The sequence below is a fragment of the Chelmon rostratus genome, chromosome 16, assembly GCF_017976325.1.
Source record: "Chelmon rostratus isolate fCheRos1 chromosome 16, fCheRos1.pri, whole genome shotgun sequence".
NCBI lineage: Eukaryota > Metazoa > Chordata > Actinopteri > Chaetodontiformes > Chaetodontidae > Chelmon > Chelmon rostratus.
The window spans coordinates 8199104-8223343 of NC_055673.1; the positions used below are offsets into that span (position 1 = coordinate 8199104).

At 40.8% G+C, this 24240-nt stretch overlaps 1 protein-coding gene across 1 annotated transcript; it reads left to right on the forward strand.

Annotated features, from left to right (window-relative positions):
• The first annotated feature begins 6629 nt into the window (after positions 1–6629).
• Positions 6630–18179, forward strand: spaca4l (sperm acrosome associated 4 like). Its single transcript, XM_041956126.1, has 3 exons — positions 6630–6770; positions 15018–15128; positions 16388–18179. The coding sequence occupies exons 1-3, from the start codon at positions 6719–6721 to the stop codon at positions 16615–16617; spliced, it is 393 nt and encodes a 130-aa protein (XP_041812060.1). The 5' UTR covers positions 6630–6718; the 3' UTR covers positions 16618–18179.
• Positions 18180–24240: the final 6061 nt, after the last annotated feature.

Sequence of the window (24240 nt, forward strand, 5' to 3'; positions counted from 1 at the left end):
CGCTTTTGTCTTTTATTTTCTCTTTGCGGCCGCAGTTCTACCCTCCTGCCACATGGTGTCAGGAGAGAGCTTAGTACTTTTGCGAGTCTTTATTTTTCCACATTTTAAATATTTCCAAGGCATTTCTAGCATCAGCTGTACTGAAATCTTAAATAAGAAAATGTAACGTAACACATAAGGACCATGCAGCTCATACCAGCATTCTTTGTGTGGATGCATGTTTTTGAGCTTTTTAGGAAGTTTTCCTGTGGTGATGGAGGGAATGATGGTTGTCTGGCTTCTGGGTGTGGTTGCAGTGGCATTTCACATGACTTTGAGTAACAGCATCAGTAGGGAAACAGTCACAAACAAAACAACGAGACACCATCTAAAAGCATGGGAAAGATCATCCCAGTCACGCTAATGTAATTATTTTTAAATTGGCTTTTGGACGGCCTTTGATACATGCAATAACTTAAGATGGAAATTCCAAATAACCACAGAACGTATTTAATTTGAGTACATGCTGCCGCTTTATCCAGATTAAGCCACAGAAAACACCTTCAGACACAAACAGGAGGGAACACTATGGTATAGCTTCTTCACAAATGACTCATAAAAACAGTTTTCCTCTCTGCACGGCAGCTGTTTTTGGCCAAATGACTGGCAGGGTTGAGTTGTCTTCATGTGGCTGCACCCTGTCAGTTTTTCCAGAGGGAGAAGAGGAGGAGGAGGTTCCTTCATGACTCAGGATAGCCTCAAACCGCAGCTCGAGACCTACCCTTCTTCTCCTCCACCTCGTCCCCTCGTTTCAGCAACTCCTCTGAACTATGTGAAGAGGGATCTCCTGTTTTTTTTTAAAGCCGGTGAGTGTCTCACCAGCAGCAGACAGTCCGCTAATGGTCTGCTAAGTAATAAAAGGTGTCTGTGTGCTGGGCTGCAAACAAAACTCCTCTGTGAGGCTGTTTGCAGAGTCATAATCATGTCAGTTCTGCTGCTCATACTGCAGTCATGTGAAATGTTCATGCCTCTGCGTTGCCACACCCAGGAGCCATATTGCACCATTTCCCTCTCAGAGAGTTCCTTTGGGATGCGTCTCCACAGCGGACACAGACTGCTGAGGAAATATGCCAGCCGCAGAGACTGAGACCACATGCAGGAATATGTGTTGTTGATCGAAAATGGGCCTTTACTCGCCACATGTGACGCATGTGCAGCTGTTTGCAAGAATTTTACAAATTCTGGTGGAGATTCATTAAAGCTCTGACTTGACAAGTTGAAGCAGATAGTTTGGAGAGCTTTGCCTCCGACAGCGCAGAGAAAACATTCATCCCTCATGGAGATTTTCTCGTCTTGCAACGACACCAATCAACAGAAAAAGGCTTAACTGTCAAAAGTGAAAACAGATAAAATAGTCGTTTGCACAAGTGAATGCATCTCTTGCTGCAGTGAGAGTCTGTTCAGGTCTCAGTCAGCTTTGCACACCTCCTCCTCTGCTCCAGGTCTGTGAGGTTGCCACAGAGTCTCGACTGGGTTGGGATCTGGATTTCTGCCTGGGTCACTCGAGGACAGTAACGCTGATGTTTTTCAGTCGTTCCTGTGTCCTGTGTTCCTCCATGTGGCTGGTTTCTGCATCAGGTTTCTCTCCAGGATTTCCCTGTACTTCCCCTCACAGGCCTCCAGCAGAGGCAGTGTGATGCTGGCACCACCGTGCTTCATGCTGGGGATGCTACATTATGATGATGTACTCTGATACAAAAAAAAGCTCAGTGTTGCTCTCATCAGACCAAAAAAAAGCTTCTTCCAGCTTGGCAAACTGCAGGTCAGAGGTCATGTGGGTTTTTAGCCTTGCAGCTTCTCTGGGATGAGAATATCAGCCTGTTGTTCCACCACTTTGATCCAGCCTGAAATATCTCAACAGCTATTGAGTTTGGTAAAAACATTGATGTCCTCCAGAGGATGAATTCTCATGACCTTCACAGTACCCTGAGTTTTCCTCTAGCGCCACCCGGAGGTTGCCTCTTCTTTTTTTTGCATCAGACTGTCGCCCGGTGAACCGATTTGGTCCACGCTGAAAATATCTAAACAACTGTTGATGAAATTTGGCGTAGACACTCATGGTGACCAGAGGATGCATTTTAATGTCTTTGGTGAGTTCTCCTCTAGCGCCACCATCAGGCTGCCGTATAGTTTTGACAATTTTGTCATTAAATTTGGTGCATATATTCATCCTCCCCTCAGAATGGACTGTAGCATCTTTAATGACCTCTGAAGTTTCTCAAAAAATTGCCCAGTAAGTTGGTGTATGATCAAATATCTAATAAACTAATTCCCATCATGCTCAGCTTTGCTCTGTGTTTAATGCTAATTAGCGAATATTAGCACGCGCCCACACTAAACTAAGAGGCATTATGGTAACGTGCTGCTGTCAGCTTGTGACCATTGTCACTGTGAGCATGTTAGCATGCTGATGACATTTAACTGCACAGTTTCTGCAGTGTCGGCCTCTGATGGTGAAGGTTTCTCCACAATACTGACTCACCAAAAGCTGGATCTTCCAGATTCAGGTGTAATTACAATGCAATCAACTGAAATCCCTTGAGTGCATGCAGTTCATTGCTCCTTTGACTACTTGTATGACTCCTAAATTAAATTAGAAGTCAGACTTCTGAATGGTTATGACAACATGCATTTTATATTTAATTGATTTAGATCACTTTGTACATATGTAGAAATTTCATAGTATTTCTTCATCATCAGTGTAAATGAAGCCACGTTAAATCTACTATGTTTAAACAACAGCAAAACATGAAAACTATTTAAAGGCGCAGTATGTTAATGTTTGAGCTTCCCTGCTTTTGTTCGTCCTCACCTTCTGTCCCAGTTTAGACTGTCCTATTGACTTTGCTGTTACTGCTCTGACTGATGGAATAAGGATTAGTTTGGCTGGTCTCTCCCACACTCCCTCTTTCCAAGAGACAAGAGTTGAGAAACTCAGAGGATCTGTGGGCTAAACAATAGAGGCATTTCACCGGGCCCAAACAGCCTCCCTCTCAGCAAAGTATTTCAAAACGATGCCTCTGAAGATGCCATTTGATAAGCGCTCCCCCCTCAGGCAGCAAACCAAACCGTTCCCCTTTTTAAAGTCACATGCAGAGACCGTCATTAAACGGCTCACATTGACACAACAAACACACTCACCGCCACAAAACGTCTGTCGTGTTGTGGCTGAGGTGGACAAACAAACCTTCAGAGTTTGTGTAACTGCATCTCCATGACTCCGCTTGTTACTCATTGACTAAATGCTTTTGTCGTCTCTCTCCAGAGGTGTTTGCAAACACTTGGAGACAATCAGACACAGAAAAATGCTCAGGGACAAACTCAGGACGAGACCAGACTTGCTTATGTGAATAATTTCAGTCATCTGCAGTCTCTCCTTGAAATGGAGTCAAGAAGCCGTTTCATCACCGTGTCTCAGAGTGGGAGGAAGGACCTGCAGGAACCTCCCTTCCTCACTTTGGCTTTGATTACACTCAAGAGCCTCAGTTTGATGTGTTTGTCACCAAACACTAACAATAGTTTTACACGTAAAGCCATTCAAACACACTGTCGTTATTGAAGACATGCAGTGTTTGCATTTGTGGTAAAATCTCTGTGGTGATAACTACTTGGTAAACATGGCACCGTTAACCCTTTTGCAGCTTTGTGAGCCAAACCCCATTGATATAATCTTGTGGTTAATATTCCACCTGTGAGATCTCTCCTGCCTCTCAGGTTAAAGTAAACCAGGAGACCAGGTTTGACTGAAAATGACTCCCCACACTGTAACATCACACTGAAGTCATACATGCACACACATGCATGGACGCACATTTCTGAGCCCCTTTTAAAGCCAAAAGCAGAACAATAATTCATACATGTCACTTACCCCTGTGTGTGTGTGTGTGTGCAACTTCAGTATCTCACACAGTGTGGAAACCGCACTGATTGTTGTCTTTATGACCCAACTCTGATGCACAGCTTTTATTGCAGTTGGGGTTTTTTTTTCCTTCACATTCACGGACTTGGATTTCTTGTGCAGAGTTTCCTCTGACATGTCCGCAGAGGGTGATCTGCTGTACAGCCGCAGGCTTCGAAATGATTTCTGAACATCGTTTCACAAGCTCTAAATCCTACCAGCCCCCTCCAGGGCCCAGATCGTTCTCTTCATCTGCTGTCAGCGATGTAAGATGTAGAATATAAGGTGTGATTTCTTTATTCTCCTGCAAATTGGGTAGAAATCAAAGAATCCTGCACATTGGCCGTCACTTGTACTCAATGTATTGATGCCGAATCAGTCGAAACACCTTTCGCACACAGGCTATAAGGATGCCCGCAACACTTTCCTACATGCACACAAATGAATGTTAATGAGCTCCTCAAATGTAAAAACAAGCATGGTGCAGCGCTTTTTAATGTAAAAATACAGTAAATATATCAATACTATAAAAAGCAGGTTCACATATACATGAAAAACCCTCTAGAGATGTTATATAAGACTATACTATATAAAAAATATACTATAGCAGGGGTCACCAACCTTTTTGAAACTAAGAGCTACTTCAAGGGCACAGTAATGCAAAGGGCTACCACTTTGATAATACACTTCTGAAATAACAAAGTTACACAGTGTACCTTTACTTTTATATTATTATTAATGATATTCTATGTGAAGACACTGATCGCATATGATCCATCACAATAGTTATTCAGAATGATTAAACAAGGTAGGAAACAGATACATTTCAATATGCAATATCCAATTGTTTCATTTTCAAATGATCACTTCATGTGACATGTACTGAAGTGTCTCTCCACGTTGTGCCGCTTAGCCGTCGCCACAGTCGCACCGCAAATGAGGGCAGGAGAGCAGCAGCGAGATGAGGGGGGCCGGGGGCAGGGACCAGGACACAGGCGACGCAAGAGAACTTCACGCACGAAGAAAAATGTGTCAGAGCTGGCCGGCTGGGTCTCGATTATCGAGAGGAGATGCAGCTGGTGTGGCTCCAGCACACCTGTTTCCACTCACACACTCAGGGCAGGGAGCAGCAGCATCATGACATTACTTTTGTAAATCACCATAAAGTCGAATAATGCTTTGACACAATCTCGACAAAAACTGAGCGTTATCAGCTCGACACATAATATCGGCTGCACGACACTGTTCAGGTGTCCCTGTTGTTTTTGTTGTGGATGTGTTGTGGCCTGTCGCTCGCACACACCGCCCCAAGGAAAACCTGCAGATGATTTGAATAGTATCTGAGAGCTGCAACGAAGCCAGAGGAGATCAAGTATTGCTTCTCGTTGTTGCTTCCAGAGAAGCCACACATTTGCCACGTGGAGTGAAATTACTCTGACTTGTAAGATTTTGCAGTTTGTGTAATTCGTGTGTCAGCTTCGATCGCTGACAGCGCGTTCTGCTGCAGTCATTTCATAGCATTAGCTGGCGTTCAGCATGCACACAAACAGGAAATACAGATGATCGATACACGAAGGCAGTGGCCGGACGTAATTTAACTCCTGAATCCCAAATGCATTCCTTCCCTTTTCTCTGGACATCAAGTCGTTGCTGCAATTTCCTTTAATTTTCTTTCATTTTCAAACTAACTGGAGCACAGGCTACAAAGAGACGCCGCTTCAGGCCATGATAGGCTGGGATACTGCATGTGGTCTGCTGACTGAATCACTTTGAGTGTGGGTAACTGCACCAGGAGGGCAAACAGTAATTATCTTAATTTGGTCAGCTATGTCAATGTAGCTGTCCATTTCTAAAAAAAAAAAAGGGAGAGACACTTCTGATGTGTATTTATGCCTCAGTGAGACATTCATGTGAATCTTGATTTATCAATAAATTAAGGTGCACTCATGGAGATCTTTAGCTCATGTTCTCAGTTGGGTGTCAGGGTCTATCCCTTGACTTTGCACCTTGTCATTTAACATGTTGTGGCTCTGGCTTTAACATGTTATTCCTCTGATTGGTGTATTTTAGCATCATCTACGAACGAACCAAATCAAACTTCTCACAAGGAAATAAAGCACATCTGTTTGCAGTTTAATAATCTTACGAGTTTGTCTGAAGTTTATCTTTGCTGGACAGCCATGGGGTTAGTGTGCAAGTATCTCAGAATAAATATGACTTCTTATCACATGTGAGATGCAATAAAGCACTGCAGGACCTTTATAAAGTGGAAACACTAAAAAATACCCAAAAGTGTGTATAACTGAGGCAGTACGGTCACTACTATGGACTGAAAGTCCTGCATTCAACTTTTCTTTTAAATAAAAGTACAGAAGTATTATAAGCAAAATGCACTTCAAGTATCAAAAGTAAAAGTGCTCATTTTGCAGAAAAATGGCCCCAACAACACTGATTTTATCTTTAACGGTTTGATGTATTTAATACATCTGTAAGTTAAACAAAACAACATGAACAGAAAAATCACTTCTGAGCAGCTTTCCCACACTACCTCCCCGCCGGGGCGTACCTGTGAATCACACAGGTGGGAGAGCTTCAAATTGGGTCGATGTCCCACAAGACCTCCTCTGATTGGATAACGGTGACGTTTGGATGGGAGTGGAAGATTATAAATGCGGCGATGGCGGAAAAAAATGCTCGTTGTTTGATCAGAAATTATAACGGTCTGAGTGCTCAGAGGCAGCTTCTGCTCAAAGTCGACTTCGCCACCTTACTCCTTCCAAGATGAACAGAATTATCCTCCAGCTTTTTGCGATCGGATTCTGCTTTGCAATCGGTAAGAAAATACTCTGAATAATGACTCATTCGTTTTAAAATGATTTTTTTAAAATATCATTTTAATGAATTTGACTTCTAACTTACTTCTAGAACAGAATCTGTTTAAAATCAAGCCTCGTTTGTCAGAGAGAAGGCTTGAATATTTTCCAAAATCCGCGTTTTTTTACATGGAGTTTGGTGTGTGTGTGTGTGTGTGTGTGTGTGTGTGTGTGTGTGTGTGTGTGTGTGTGTTGTTGACGTTAATTTCCCGTGAGCGTGCCATAGCAGCGTCTGCAGTGTTGCTGTGTTCACTTTTCTTTCTTGCAAGTTTTACAGTAATAGATTACGCCAAATTCCTTGGTTTTTATTTTTCATGAAGCTTTTTGTTTTCCACAATCTGATATTTATTTGTAGACGAGAACAAGGCGTTTTTCTTTTCCTGGCAGCACAGATCAGATCCGGGGAAACTCGTCTTATTGGAGTAAAAACGGACATATTTTACTGTGTGTGTGTGTGGATTTGGGATATGTGTGTCATGTTGTTTCAGGTTTACTGGGTGTGCTCAGTGCTGGACGGTGCGGAGCTTGGGGCTGTCTGGCTGGGTGTGTTCCCTCTTTATACCAGTGGTGTGTTCACATCATTTCAGGGGCAGGGGGCCCAAGATCTGACAATTTACCCATGATGCACCAGTAAATAAAATGCAAAGGCACCTCCAGCTGTTTAGCATATTATAATAGGCGTGTGTTTTGGTTACTGTCATATCATGTTGTACCATCTTTTCCTGGTTGTTCTCTTTTTTTTATTAGATTGGTGTTAACTGATAGAACTTAGTGGACTCATTTGACCGTTTTAGATGAGATAACACACACACACAGTGATGCCATTGCAATAACAGTACCTGCTTGGTTGTGACATCCAAACACTTTTTGCTATCTGAAAGAGCCATCAGTCATCCCACACGGGTTGGGCTAGTTGGAATAGTTATCTATAAGCAATAGAATAATGTTGAAATAGTTCAAAGTAATGGAAAAAAACTAGTTAAACAGTTTAACTAAAGGCAATGGAGAGAGTTAAAACAGCTCAAACTAAAGAAAAAACAGTTGAAATAGCTAAAAACAAGCAAAATCAATCAGAGCTGAGATGATTAGTCGATTAATCTACTAGTCGCTTGCAGAAAATCAACTATTTATTTATTTTTCAAGCCGAAAGCTTGTTTTCTTCATCTTATGTCACAATAAACTACGTACTTTTGGAGTTTTGGGCTGTTGGTTGGATGAAATGAGGAATTTGAACACATCGCCTCAGATGGTGTCTGACATCTTAGAGAAGAAGTGATTTATTGAGAAAACACTGGATTAATTGCTGATGACAATCATCATGCAGGACTATGCGCATCAGATTCCAGTTCGGGATTGAACAGGATGAGTCACCGATGGCCGCAGATGAAGCTCGCTGTGTGCACATCGCAGGCGTTTACTCTCTTGCTGTCATGACAGGCTCGGGTGAGGCAGCCTGGTTGTGGTACGAAGATGTTCTCTCTCTGTCTTTCTTTTTTTTTTCTTCTTCTTCTTCCAGATGTTATTAAAAGACTGAATCATGTCCTAACCTGCCAGCCATTGCATGAGAAATTCCTCACCCTGTAACAGTTGAGGCTTTGCCCAAGTCTCAAATTCCACCTCCACAGAGGGTCTGTGGACCGGGTGCACTAAGGGCCATTTGTTCTTCTATTGTGTTTTCAGGCCATTGTAGTTGGGATCACCTCAGCTCTGTTGTTCCTGTCTCCTTTTTCAAACCACACCCTTCCTCACGGGAACTGTATCCCCCACCCTGGCTGCTTTTTATACTTTCAGGTGATACCTTTGACCTAAAGCCTACAGAGTCTTGACTTAAATAGCTGTTTGTGAGACACCAGTGATTCACAAACGCAGATAATTACATACTGAGGTTTCACATCTCCCTGTACCAGTGACCAGGAGGGATGAATATGTGCGTGGGTGTGTGTGTGTACTCTGGGGAATAGTAGATGATTTCAGATAGCGGTCTGGTTGGTTTCTGAAGTCAACATGTTACAGGCCACCGAGAGGTTTCCCTAAGCACCAGCTGCCAGAAAAATGGACTAAAATACTCACCTCTGTAATCCAGATGTCGGTAAATTTCTAGTCAGGAGGAGAAGGTCTAAGAGGCTGCTGCTAATGAAATGGAGGTGATGTGAAAGTGCGTGAGCTACTTATTGATTTTCTGATGCTTTAACCTGTTTTTTCAGGGTTTACCAAATAACAGTCATTTACAAAGAGATTGTAAATTAAAGTTATTTCTATGTTCCGCAGAAGCACTTTAAATCTGAAATTCACACCAGAATTTAAGTTTCCTGAAGGCAGGTTTTTCTTCCTCAAACACATGGTTTCTGCACAAGACAACAACAACAACAACACAAGTTCTGTTCATTGACCTGTAAAGATGAGTTCAGAAGGGGACAGAAATGACCAAACATTTCGTCTGGCTGCTTCTCCCGTCAGTCTGGCTGCTCCCATCCGTCAAGGATGTTGGCTTTTTGCACTGTAATCCGCTTTAAATCCGAAGGCAAACCGAGAATATTTATACAAAACAGCAGACCCGCCCGGTTGTATTTATCTTCACCTGGTGTGAGGCTGTAGTGTGACAACAATAATTATCCCTTTCAGAGGAATCTGACAGCAATCTTTGCATATTTACCCTCATAATGCTTTTCATAAATGTGTTCATGTCACGCCAGCTTCCCGTGCACACTGGGTTTGGTGTGCATGACTCCTGCTTTGAGTTTAATTTTGGCTCCTTTCTCACCGTTTTTCTTCCCAGTTGCTCCCCACAGTGAGCTGAGACAGCCATAATACAAAGCTTTCAAAAACTGAGCTTTTGTTGGTGAATTTCCCTTCGGCTGTTCGTCCTGCATGGACACACTCTTGAGTTGGCACTAGAAATGCTTGTTTTAACTAGAAATAAACCATTTATAAGGCCTTTGGCAACAAGGACGCCCTCAGGTGGACATCTTGGGTAGTGTCTCCTCCTAAAGCAGTGATTACAGGGAAGAAACCACACCCAAGACAGCACCATCAAGCGCACCAGCACCGTCCATTCCTCTCTGTTCACTTGTATTATTTTCCTTTTCCTCAATATGCAGCAGAGGTTTAGTTTTTCAAACACAGTCACTGTCATTTTCTGGGTGTTTTTTCTCTCTACTTCTGTGTTTTGTGTTCCTCAGTGTGTTCTTGTGTTAGAAACTGAAGGGCTGATGCTCCACAATCTGTAGTTGTGGTGGCAGAGCAGTAGGTGGCAGTCTTAGGCTGCCTCTGCACACTGAGGGTGATCAGTAATGTGCCACACCTCAAAGCTTTAACAGGCGTCTCACTGTCAAACTGGCTGGCAAAGACAAAGAGTCTGCCAACACTTAATGCAGTAGGAATGCTTTGTTTGTTTGTTTTTCGCTCAGTTTTAAGCAGAATAACTCACTGACGTATTCAAATATCCTCCTCAAAAGTCACTTTACCAAAGAAACAGAACAGAAATTCTTGATTTGCACCGCATCTTAATTTTATCAGGTTTTTTTTTACCCATTTAGGCCTGTAACTCCTTTAGGATCAGTTAAGATACACCTCGCAGTCCTACAAAGCCAAAACGCAGTGTAACATATCAGGTAAAAAAAGTGTTGTTAGATGCGAGACAGATATGTTTAATCTCTAAGATTTGAACAAATACACACTCTAGGTAGAGACACTACATTTCCCCCTCGCCTTCCCTTCAGATTCTCCAGAGGCAGAGTGAAGGGCGTTTTCAGATATTATGTATTGTTTGTTTCTCAAAGTAAAATATTCGGTCTGAAAAGGCAGAAAATGTCTTAGAAACTCTTCTCTTTAGCTTCATTTACTATCAGCCTGTACAGGACAGATTTAGGCCTTAGGACAAATATCGCAGTGTTTACTCCTACATGTCAACAACTGTACGTACTTATTACTTTGCAGATCAGGATTTTATAAACAAAATGATAATCTCACAGATCATTAAACATTATTATTATTACAGAGTGAACCACCCAAAACAAAACAACCTTAACATTAAAGCACTGTCTGCATGCGATAGATAGGTAGGTACGCAGATAGATAGCTGTATTGTGGCTTCACTCAGGTAAACGACCCGAGTGCCTCTTATCTTTGCCGACTACTGTGACGGTTGGTGTGAGACAGTTCTCAGGACTTCCTGCGAGCTGTCCTCATTGACAGGCTGTGGATGCCTTTTCTCACACGTGTCCTTCGCTCATGCACCTGTGACTTGGGTGTTGCCGGCGGTTTGAGGGAAGCGCACAGAAATGCTCTGCGTGAATTTCCAGTCATGGCAGAACTCACTGGAACTTACTGATGCCTGAAATCAGGCCGCAAGCATCCGGGAAAGAGAGTGCACAGACACCGATCATTATCTTCCCTCTACTCAGCCTGTTCTGTGACTAAGTATTCCTGCGATACGTAGCTGTACATCTCACATGCCCATCTCATCTGCCGATTGTCAGAAGTTATTCATCTCTTTGCATAGATACGCACTCAGTATCTTTTATCCAGAGTTTCTTTTAAGTGTGTGTGTGGGTGTGTGTGTCTTCACAAGACACTTGCCGCGGGGAACAAACAATCTGCTGTAATTGCACATCATTAGCTTTTCTGTTCCCTTGTGACTTCATTCCTCCGGCTGGTCGGAGACTCTCCTCACCACAACAATGAATTTTTGTGCAGACAAAAGCCGAAAGGAGCACTGATTTGTTGGCGGAAATGCGTGCAGCGCCTGCTTTTATGGACAAAATGACTCGGGGGGGGGGGGGGGTCAGGTCAGACTGGATCTGAGATGCCACCCAGACCGCAGCAGGGAAAAGGTGACATGCGTAACATGTCAGTCAGCATTGCAGAGCAATGAAGTGTTCTTAGGTGTGTCAGCACAGAGGTCACATGGCCATTTGATTTTTAGCTCTTTACCTCACTTATTATTCACCTGATAGAGCTGTGTGCTGCCACTTTACTGACATCTTTGTTTGATCTCTAGTATATTTTAATAGTATGTATGAGATTGTATATGAGGAGCAGTAGGGGAGGACGTGAGAATTACCAGAAGTCTCCTAAATTGTCAGCTCCACTTGAACTCAGGTGTAAGTGAAACCTTTGGGAAAGGGCGTGGAGCGGTTTGTGTTGAAATGCATGGGCGTGTTCAGATCATCCAACCAGACTGTTCTCACAGGATCACACTTTTATTTTGTCTAAATGTATACATCTCTGGTATATAATTTGTTTTAAACATCTGTCAAGATAAATCCTCCTTTTGTGGAGTTTTTAAATGACTTTTTGGTTGTGATTCCCAATGTGACATAACATACCCAAAGATATCAGCGAGTGTGACGTGTCCCATACTGCAAAGTGCCCCTACATGGAGGAACTACTAGTTGGAAGAGAATGAACAGTTGATGAGTCAGCTCAGCAGACGTATGAACAATAAAGCAGCACTCCTTTTGTAATGTCAGATACTGGAGTTAAATATTGATTCAGCCATTTCTCTACTTGACTAATTGCTTCACAGGTTCACTTTAAGAAATGTAGCTCGATACTGTGAGACCATATCTGATTACTTCTGAGACAAGAGCTGGCACATTGTTCTCCTTACAAATAAAAACATGAATTCAAGGGCTCCATTGCTGAGTTCATCGCACTCAGGAATCTTAAAGCTATACCTTTCAGAATCAGTTTTTCTGTCTTCTATTTGTACTACTTTTGTACCGCTGTTCTGCAAAAGAAGTGCCTTCGCTTTTAAAATAATTTATGTGCTTTCTTTTTTAAAGTCATGAAAATTTAAGATTCGAACACTCTCAGCTCGCCGTCTTCTCATTTTCACCATAGAAAATAAAAGGTTAAATAGTCTGGATTAAAACATTCAGGTATGACTTTTATTTTTTAAAGTAAGAGTAGAATCTGTTATTACTACATTACATTCTTATGTCCACTCTTACACTTATTTTGCTGTTCAGATTTGCGAAACTGAGCTGTACGCTACCTCAGTTGTCGTGTATGAATTTAATTTCAGAGTGTGGATAACTTTCAAATCAAAGTATGGCCCCTATGGACTTTTACGTACTGTACCTAACCCGCTGTGATGTCACAAAATCCGCCACAGCGTCTTTTACGAAGTCTTCTCCAAATAACCAAATTAATCTTGTGCAAAAGAACAACAAGAGAAGAGAACATTCGGGACACATTCTTCTTTGTATGGCTTGTGTACTTTCCGTAGCAGTTCCCGTCATGGGGCTCCTGAAACTGGAGCAACAGGTTCCTAACAATGGTTTCATCAGTGTCTCTCTTCCTGGCTCTGAGTCACACACGCTGTCACTTCGGTCTCACAGTCGCACATCATGACGACAGACAGCAGTGAATCAGTCTTAAATCTATAAGGGAAAATCAGTTTTTCCACCTCTCTGGTGTGACTACTCCCTTTCAGGCTTTCTTCTCTAAATGACCTGAGTACGTCTGTGAAACTGGCAGGGTGGTGTCACTCATTAGCAAACCTTTTGTTTGGAGCGAGTGTGTTCAAGCCGATGTTCTGTCCTCCTTGCGACAATGGACGGCTTGCAAACACGTTACAGGTAGCTTTGGCTACTCTGAGTTGAGCTAACAAAGTTTGGCAGGTGTGGTCGTGTTCTTTTGGTGTTTCTTAGAGAAATTCAGTGAGAGCATGCTGTTGTCTCATCACCTCAGCTGACTCACTTCGGTGTGACCTCATGAATGTTTTTGGATCCGAGGCCTCGCCTCGTGACTGCAGCGCTGTTAAATTAGCATTCCCAGTATCAGCTGTTTTATATCCAGTAACCCTCTCAAGCCACAGCACCCACTGGGACGGGGTTTGTTTGTTGAGAAATCGCTTTTTAAAGGGAGCGATGGCCAAGATTGCAATGATTCAAGCAGCATGCATGCAAACATTATAAACCATTATATTATAAACCAAGCATATAGTAGCGACAGGTAATTACGATTTTTCAAACATTAAAAGCATGAAAACAGAATAAACTCTATTGACAGCATCACATGCCTAATGGGAGCGACAGAATGAAGAAGATCTTGCTAAAGCAGCAATTACTAAGTAAGCAATTAAGTTCCAATCATAGTTGGCACCAAACCTTTTGCCACATTTTGAAATGCTCTAATTGGGATCAGCCTGTCTAGTGTGATTTGTTTTGAATGTGACTTTAGTATTGTATCTCTAGCATTCGGGGACCTGTGTGGTGCTTTATAAAAGAAATAAAATTGAAGCAGCTCTTTGTTAGGCCCTCCATTCCTGGCAAAAGCCCATAGAGCTGGCCCATTTCCAGACTAGTGAATTTACCAGGTTTTGAGTCTAAAGTGCGATCAGATTGCTTTGAGTGTTCTGTTAATGGACACTTGATTCCCACAATCCAATACACAAAGGAAATGGAGGAGCTCCTCACTGCTCCAAAGAACATATAGCAGAGTGTGGATGGTGGCGGCACTTACGTGACCTGTTATGATCACCTGTATCTTAAATAACAATGACATAAAATTACACCTACATAAAGTCAGAATGTAACTTTAGACCTTGATTTTTTTTTTCTTATTTTTTCATAAGTGATTAAGCACCCCTAGAGCCATAAAAGACGTTACACAACTGTCTTTACAGGCTCTGGTGGTCTCCATTATGGGTAAACTGACTTTTTGGTGTAAAATCAATGGACTTCCCCATTTTGAAGATGTGATTGTTTTAAATTGTGACTTTTTTTTATTGGCGTGTTTGATAAGCTGTCTGATTTTATTTAGTGGAATTTATTTCCTGCTCACCATTTTTTCACCATGTATATGAAGAGTAGACATAGCAGTAATAGAATTACAATATCAAGTAAGTAAAGTATACAACATAATTATTAATAAATACTGAGAGTAATAAAAGACAACATTCTATACTAAAGTCATAATAACTTTCTTTGTGTCCTCATTTTCAACCATGTAAGGCCTTTTAAGCTTCAAACTATATAAACTGTGTGGATGGTAAACGCTGAAACGTTTTCAGTTCTTGGCAAAGGACAAACATAAAAATATGTTCACTTGATTCCAGACGTATTTATCAGCCAACCTCATAATTGTAGCCTGTTGCAAACCTATTTACGCGAAATCTACTATTCTGCTTCCTCTTTCCGCCTTGGCTTGATTCCTCTCTGCTCCTCCTCCCTTTCTCACCAACTCTCTGTTGATACCAGGTCAAGCTCTGCAGTGCTACAAGTGCAAAATTGGCCTGTGGGACCTGTGCATCACCTCTACAACCACATGTGAAAGTGGAGAACAATGCTACAGTGGTGTCGGGACAGCAGGTAAGAAGCTCGGGGGCTGAAAATCTCACCGGACGACATTCTCCTGAAGGACGGGTGTCATCAACACATCACATCACACCCCACCTGCCGCATTCTCAAAATACAGAGCTCCGTAACAACAATAAAGGAGCACTATCATTGTTTGTGAAAGCATTTTTATCAAAAGGTTGAGACGAGGATTTTTATTATACTGTAGTGATTACTTTATTACTCAATTGGTTGCTCAACAGAAAGCATTTTGGTCATTTAAGCCAATGATTGCTAACCCAGGGGTGCTTTTACCTCAGGCGATACTTCTGCAGCTGTGTGAAATCTAGTTAGAAAGTCAGCCGAGAAGATCAAACAGTACTCTGCAAAGAGATGAATAAACAGTTGAGGTAGCTAAAATAGTGAATTAACAGGTAAAATAGCTGGCTAAAACAGTTGAAAGTTAGCATAAAGTAATGAATTAACAGTTGAAATGGTTAGCTAAAACAGTTGAAAAAGTTAGCATAAATTAATGAATTAACAGTTGAAATAGTTAACTAAAACAGCTGAGAAAGTTAGCATAAAGTAATACATTAACAGTTGAAATAGTTGGCTAAAACAGTTGAAAAAGTTAGCATAAAGTAATGAATTAACAGTTGAAATAGTTAACTAAAACAGTTGAGAAAGTTAGCATAAAATAATACATTAACAGTTGAAATAGTTAGCTAAAACAGTTGAAAGTTAGCATAAAGTAGTGAATTAACAGTTGCTATAGTTAGCCAAAACAGTTAATAGTTAGCATAAAGTAATGAATTAACAGCTGAAATGGTTGGCTACAACAGTTGAAAGTTAGCAAAGTAATAAATTAACAGGTGAAATAGCTGGCTAAAACAGATGAAAGTTAGCATAAAGTAATGAATTAACAGTTAAAATAGTTAGCTAAAACAGTTGAAAGTTATCAAAGTAGTGAATTAACAGGTGAAATAGCTGGCTAAAACAGTTGAGATAGCTAGCTTACATGATTTAACAGCTGAAATAGTTAACTAAAACAGTTGCGAAAGTTAGCATAAAGTAATACATTAACAGTTGAAATAGTAGGCTAAAACAGTTGAAAGTTAGCATAAAGTAATGAATTAACAGCTGAAATAGTTAGCTAAAACAGTTGAGATAGCTGGCTTACATGATTTAACAGCTGAAATAGTTAACTAAAACAGTTGAGATAGCTATCTTACATTATGAATTAACAGTTGAAATAGCAACTGCGATTGTGTGTGTTTGCTGTCACTCCACAGTCGGCTTCATGGATCTCAAGATGAAGGGCTGTCTTGCAGTGGCCGAGTGCAACCAGACCAAAGAAGTGAACTTCCCATCCAGCAGCTCCAACTCCACCGTCTACGTCATGACTAAGACGTGCTGCGGCACAGACCTGTGTAATGCTGCTCCCGGTCTGCCCGGGACCTCCAGGCTCAGCCTGACCCTGGCCGCCATCACTGCTCTGTTTGTGGCCAACGTCCTGGTTTGACAGGAAATCCAGTGAATGATGGATGACATAAAGTGCATACACAAATAAAAACACACACACACGGGTCTTGTGTTTACTATCCTTGAGGTGTATTGCGCTTTTTGATTTCATACATGTGTTTATATCAATTAAAATCTAATTCCCTCTCTTCTTTTTGTATTTTTATATTCATCAGTAATGTGTTCAGTCCTCATTTCACTATAGTGTAAGAGATATCAAAATGTTGATTGACAGACAATTTAAGGTGTAAAACAAGTGTGCAACACTGACATCAAAGATGATTCACCACATGTTTAAAGTGCCCTGCAATTAACTTTCTCCACTTAAGAGCAGTATAAAGTTTAGGTCCAGGGCCATGGATGTTGATGTTGACATGTTGGGCGTTTTACTGTTGGTTTAAATTGGTTTTATAGGTTAATTAGTGGCTTTACAGCTTAAAGGAGTTGTCCAACATTTTGGAAATAATGCTTATTTGCTTTTTTTTTTGCCAAGAATTAAGCAATCCACACCACTCATTTCTGTATTTTAAATGTGAAGCTACAACCAGCAGGTGGTTATCTTAGCTTAGCATAAAGACTGGAAAGGAGGGAAACGGCTGACCTGGCTCTGTCTGAAAGTAAAATAAAAATAAATTGCCTAGCAGCACCTTTAAACCTCACTAATTATAATGTGTCATCGTGTTTATTCAATCCATGCAAGTGAAAAACAACAAGTTGTGTTGTTGCACAGCTTGAAATGTTTAGGAGCTTTAAAGGTATTAGCACATTTTTTTTACCACTGGACAGAGCTAGGCTAGCAGTTTCTCTCTGTCTCCAGTCTTTATGCTAAGCTGGCTGTCTCCTGGATGGAACTTTGGGTTTACTATACACACATGAAAACAATATTTTTCTTATCCGACTCCATGAAAGAAGGGGAATAATCATATTTCTCAAAATGCTGAGCAATTCCTTTAATTTATTGCCTTTGCTCCACTGTATTATCATTTTAGGGTCATAATGTCAATATACAGAGAGATCTCAAAGCTTTATGAGCATTTCATTTATTGCCATTTGCTTGGCATTTGGTTCATTTTATTAATGTGTAGCTAACATAATGTCAGTTGTCTCTTGTCTTTTGTCTGGTGCTGTCTGTGATAATATTTCTTTTTGTTTTGTGGGTTTTTCCTGTTGTTTTTTGGCATAAATGGCTCAATCAAGTCTGTGTTGAACTGTGTTTATTTTTGATATGTGTCAAATCCACATTGCTCAAATGTGCAGGGTGGATGAGGTCAAGCTTTTGTTTATCTTGCTTGTTTTGAATGTGTACATATCGCGAGAACGTGGTCAAATTGACCACGTTGTTTGCAGATACTAAAATATGATTGAGTTTGCAGCAGTTTTAAATTTGTCAGGGCCGATCTTAAACCCCTGTTCAACTCAAATCATTAAAATGTGTTAGATATTCCTGAAACCAATGCTTTTGGCATTATTTTCCAAAAAAAAAAAAGAAACGTGTTGGCCTGTCTGGTTTTGTTAAATTGGTTGTAGAATTTAAGGAATGCAATAAATATCCAAACTAACCCCCTTCTGTGGTGTTACTGGCGTGATTTGCTGTCTTCTTTCTAAATGTTGCTCAGCTCGTTGCCACCTTGCAGGACCGACTGGTTCTTCTGGTTTCAGTGCCCCACAACAGAGATACTGTAGTGATACCAGTGGTATGACTGTGCTCTCTTGATTTCAAGTTTTGGCACAGAACTGCCATTTCTGGCAGATGTGGAAAGTGCAGGTGTTCAGTTCCTGAGACAAGCTGCTTACAAACAAACAGAAGTCATCAGTAAAAAACCCAGATAGGATTCTTTTATAAATGGCCTCTCAAATGAAGCATTTTCTGAGACACGTGTTGTCTGGCCTTTGTGATCTGGAGGCTTTAATGATGGAAAGGTTAAGAGGTATTCATGACAAAACATGGTCTTTAAAGTATGAACCAACATCTTTGGCTTTAAAACAGAAATGTTTTTGATGATTTCCTGACTCCAATCTCAGTGGTTTTATTTTTATATCTTCAGCAGAGGGATCAGATATTATTTCGCTATTTGATTTTCCACTTTGCAACAACGACATGCTTTAGAGGTGAAACAGCTGGTCGATAATTAATTTGCTGATCGTCAGAAATGAATAATTTCGGTAACTTTTTGAAATAAAACGACAAACACTCTCAAACAGGAAGCTTTGATGCTTTTCTGGGTCATACATGATAGCAAATAGCAATATTTCTGGGTTTTGCTGTGTTGAATGAATAAAACTGTGAATATGCCACCTTGGGTTTTAGAAATAATAATAAGCATTTTTCACTTTTGATGATGATTTTTGATTAAAACAATGGAGATAATAGAGAAATTACAGGAGAATACACTTGTATAAATCAAAGCTAAGATTCGATCCCTGATCAATGAGTTATTCTTTAATTTGGATTAATGACAGGCTCAGTTTGCACCAGTCATGGTGATCAATAAGGTCTTCCTCTATGTCAATCATACCTGACATTCCTTCACTCTCAGTGATTCTGTGGCTTGAAAAAAAAAAACCATGCTGTCCCCTCCCATCACCCCTCTCTTTGTATAAATCTCAGGCCTCACCTAACAGGCTCATCAGTTTCCACGACACACAGCTCTGATTACCTGGGTGGAAGGATTTTTTGCCTGTGAGCCAAAACCACAAACCAAATCGACACAAGATGGGAAAGATCCTGTTTGGAATCATTGCGGCTGCAGCAACTCTCATGCTGGGTAAGATGAAACATTAACCAGGGTTGTCAATCAGGGATCACAAATTTATGACGAGAAGGAAACATATGACAAAGCATGGACCTGGCAAAGGCTTCCTGACAGTGGTTGTCGTGATTGATATTTTGAAATTGTATATCAATAGTATGTGGACTTTTTTGGCAAAAATATTCATGCATGGTCCTATAAAGTCTCCTCTTTCCAAGAAGAAATCTCACACTAAAAAAGCAGGAAAAACTCTCGTCTCAACTCTATTTTGTTATAAGCTTGAATATATAATATTTACAAACTAAGTCAACAAATATCTCAGGCAAATTCAGCTTTTTGTACACAATTCAGAATCATTTCATTTGCATTTACAGTAATTATGTTGGAGAACGTGTCATTAAAGTAAAATATTGAGGCAAAATGATCAATTTCATCCACGCACAGTGGAACCGCAACTTTGACCGACCCTTTTTAAATAAATTAGCCTCCAAATGCATTAAAACCCACTTTACCTCATTCCTGAACAGCTGAGCAACAGCCGTTGACACCTGATATTTTGCCTCACTATTAAGATTTAAATCCTGCAGTCTGAACTGACCGTTCATTTAACTGAGACGGGATTCAGTGACATTTGTTTGCACAACAGGGCACGGGTGTGGTGGTCCACAAATTCCCAAAAACAACGTTAGCTGATCTGGAGCGGAAACGTAAGATGGAATGTTGCTCATGCTGAGGGAAATTGTTCATCGGTACCAGCATCAGTGGTCCAAAAGTGTTTAATTTCAAAACGGCTTCAGCAAAAACTTTTAGGGAGCTTTCCATATGTGCACACAAAATGTTCATGTTGACACTATGACTGACTAAAATCAGTTAAACCAACTAAGGTCATTCAGCTCTAGATAAGGAGAAGTGTAGATAACGTTTAACTTTGTTTTACCTTGACTGAATCAACATTATTTTGAACTCATTTTGTCCTTCTTCCTTCCTCTCACTTCAACCACACAAACGTGTGGAAATTCTACGTACTCAACATAAGGTGTTTTTGTCTTGAAACTTTTATGCTTTCATTTGTGTTTCAGTGGAGTCCCTGACCTGCAACCAATGCAACTATGGTCTGGGGGGCTACTGCCTTAGCAACACAGAGAAGAGCTGCTCAAACAGCACCTACGTCTGTTTCTCTGCAAAAGCAAGTAGGTCACCTTCAAATTGCCTAAAAGCTCACACCCTTTGCATTGAAACATTACATAACAACACAGGCATGATTCAGTTAAAGTCACTCCTACATACTGTGACACTCAGTCACACACAAACACACACACACACACAGATCACAAATCCAGTATTCTCAGTCGCTAAGCCACAAATGGAGCAACCGTATATATACTGATTCAGTGTAGTTATTCCTGATCTTCCTTCACTTAACTTATAGTAGCTAAACCACAGTGGAAACGTATAAATTTACAAGATGCTAGTTTAAAAGTAGCTGTAAGTAGTGAAATAGAACAGAACAAAAGTAGAGTTTCACTGTTAGGAAAATACTTTTTATTGCCAGTTTTGGACATTTGAATGTTTTTAGGTAAATGAAGAAGGAAAGGAATGAACAAAAGGAGAGAGGAAGTTGGAATTAATTGTTATTAGTGATTTTCTGAGCTTGTCTCATGTATTAATTAAAATTATATAAGCAAATAAGTAACTATAGGGTAAATGTGGTGTAGTGAAAAGTGCAAAATTTCCATGCAGTGGAGTAAAAAGTAATGCAGCAATAAAATAGAAACACTCAAATAAACACGAGTACCTTCAAAACTATATTTGTTTAATTGTACTTTCTAACACAACCATTTCAATGCAGGCTTTCCCTCTATCTCAAACACTGTGGGCTTCAACACTCTGGGGTGCCGTGAGACCGCTGGGTGCAACGCGACCGGCTCCGGCACCGTGTTGGGTATCACGTACGAGACCAAAATCGATTGCTGCGAAACAGACAAGTGCAACACTGTCCAGCTCAGCGGCGCCCCATCCGCCAAGATGACCCTCACCACCGCCATCGGTGCAGCCATCCTGGCCTCCATGTGTGGAAGCTTGCTGTAATATGTCTAACGCTGCCAGCTGATCCTGAAACCTATTTGTGCTATGATCCAAAGTCAAAAGCAATTTTCAAAAACAACTATTGGGACCTTATGAGTTTAGAATTGTGATTATTCATACACTCATATGCTGTTGCACTCTTTATTTTCCAAAACTCAGGTCTTGTCATGTCAGGGTTTAGTTTTATAATGCCAAGCTATAGAAAACCTAAAACTAAGGTGTACACATCATGGAAGTTGATCAATGGCATGTTTCAGGGAAACATTGAGTTCGTAAATCTTCCAGGTTGTTGTCTTACTTTGTTTTTTATTTGTTTTTTGTTTATTTTTTAATTGAATTGTATTTATCCTTTTAACTACTTTGTGGCTTACTGCACAAAACATTGATGTGAAAACAAATAAAATCATTAAAAAGCATCTATTGCCTCTGCTACTTGCTCACATTTTAACATCATGCATCCACCCATCCATTAGTGGGGTTGAAATAGTTTGCCAAGAGTATAGACAGACTTCCCATTTCCAAACAATCCAGGAAGAGGGTGCAGAGAGGCTGTCAGAAAACATGTTGCCACAGTGGCATGAATGCAGCTTTTCAGGATTTTAAACTTAATGGCAGTCAGTCAAAGTACAGGTTAAAGGTCCATTTGTATGCTGCACTTGTCAAAACTTTATGCCATATGCTTGTTGAGCTTGTCAGCTCTGGCTAGCTAATGTACGTCCAGTGAGAAATAGCAGCGAGTAATAACCGTAAAACCAAGAGTATGTACAAAGTTAGCTCTAAAGGTAGTAAGAAATGAACTGTGAGTGTCCCAAAAAGTCAACCAGCAGCAAGCGTTAAAAGCACAGAAGTTCCCCCTCCCTGTAAAGAAAAAAAATACCAGTATGTATTAAATTCCTGCTGTTTCCTCAAAATATACCAAACATGAGAAATGTGCAAGATGTGTTCCGTGAATGCAAAAACTTGTATCAACCTTGATGACTGCAGTGTAAACAGGCGGAAATTCTGCACTTCTATCAGGGGGTCCATCAGTGTGGCCCGGACACATACACACTGCTAGGAGAGTGTGGCCACATGTGGCCCAGACCTCCTCTGAATGTGGTCTGAGAGATCCGATCTCAACGTGTCCCAATGCATTGTGGGTACATCCACACCTGTGCTTGAGATGTCCACTTGTGACTGGATCACCCAAGACCCAAGTTTTTCTTTATCTTGCTAGTTTACAGTGTATATATGGCAGGGCCCATCTTAAACCTCTAATCAAAGCAAATCATTAAAGAGGAGCCAGACATTCTTGAATCCAGCACTTTATGTACAATTGAAAGAATGCAATAAATTTCCAAATTGGTTTGGTGTCAGCGTTCTAACTGTTGCACAGCTCTTTGCCATTTTAATGAGCCAACTGGTTCTTCTGGTTCCAGTGCCCAACAGCAGAGATACCATATTGCCACCACTGGTATGAAGGCGTTCTCCTCATTTCATGTTTTGGCACGGAACAGACTCTGTTGTTTAGTACATTATTTTAAAGCTTTTCTTTAACAACAAGACAAATGGACAAATTCAGCATGGACATGACCATACGTACAGAGAATTTCAATTCATGCAAATGAAAGTTACCATAAAACAACAACAACAACAACAACAACAAAGGCTGCCAGGTAGTATCCAGTTCTAAGAAGTGCTATAAAACAGATCTCAAACAATGACCATGACAGACCAGGTGGACCAGCCACCTACTCTGCACTAGAATCATCTAGATAACTAAAAATGGTTCCGATGGCAGAGATTTTTTTGAGAGAATCAGTTCTCAGGAGCCCGAGTCTTCAGGAAAGAGGGGGGCCGGGGTGATTTCCAATCCCCCAAAATGAGCCTTTTGCCGACAATCATACCGAGTGTCAAAGACTGTTGCGTGGCTGCAGCAGGGCACAAAGCAGGTTGTGAGCAGCCAAAGATCGCAAGGTCAGGTTCAACAGACCTTTTGTAAACCTTTCAATAACAATCAAATATTTTGGACCAGAATCCAGTGAGTAATGGGCAGAAGCAGAGAGCTTGAGACAGTGTGCTCTCTGTTACTTGACATCTATCACACATATGCAGGGGTCTCTGGTAGTCTTGGTTGAGATTTTCCATCTTAGACAAACGCATGGTGGGTGGCAGAGGCATTTTCCATACACAACCACAAGAGGGCCCCAGAGGCTATATCAGCATCAGAACCCTGCTGCCAAGATAGTAGAACCCCGATATTTACACCCCAATAGTAATATTTAAATACAGGTAAGCCCAGTCCTCCTTCAGACTTGTGCTTTTGTAAGTGGGTTTTTGAAATCCTGTGGTTTTTATGCTTCCAGATATAAGACAAAATAATGGAGTTTAACTCTCTGAAGAAGGCCAAATGGAAGATTTAGACAGAGGTAAAGAAACCTACTTAGGGGGACCATTTGAACTGAATTAATCCGACCAATCATTGATCGGGGTGGGATTTCCACACTCTCTATGTTTTGTTAATGCTTATTAAAGATGAACTCTAAAAAATGTCATCTGAATATTAATATCTCTTCTTTGGGCTTTTTCAGGCCAAGGTAGCTCAGGTGATCTTTGACTACTTTAAATGGGATATTTTTGTCATGATCCGTGCTGTGCACGCCGTTTTTTTGTTGAAGATTCCCCTTGTGTGTTGTCCTTGTCTGGCTTTTGTCACGTCATGTTTTATTTTGAAGGTTCATGTTATGTTTCTTTACTTCCTGTGTTTTCCCGCCCTTTTGATTGTCTGATCGTTTCCACCTGTGTGTCAT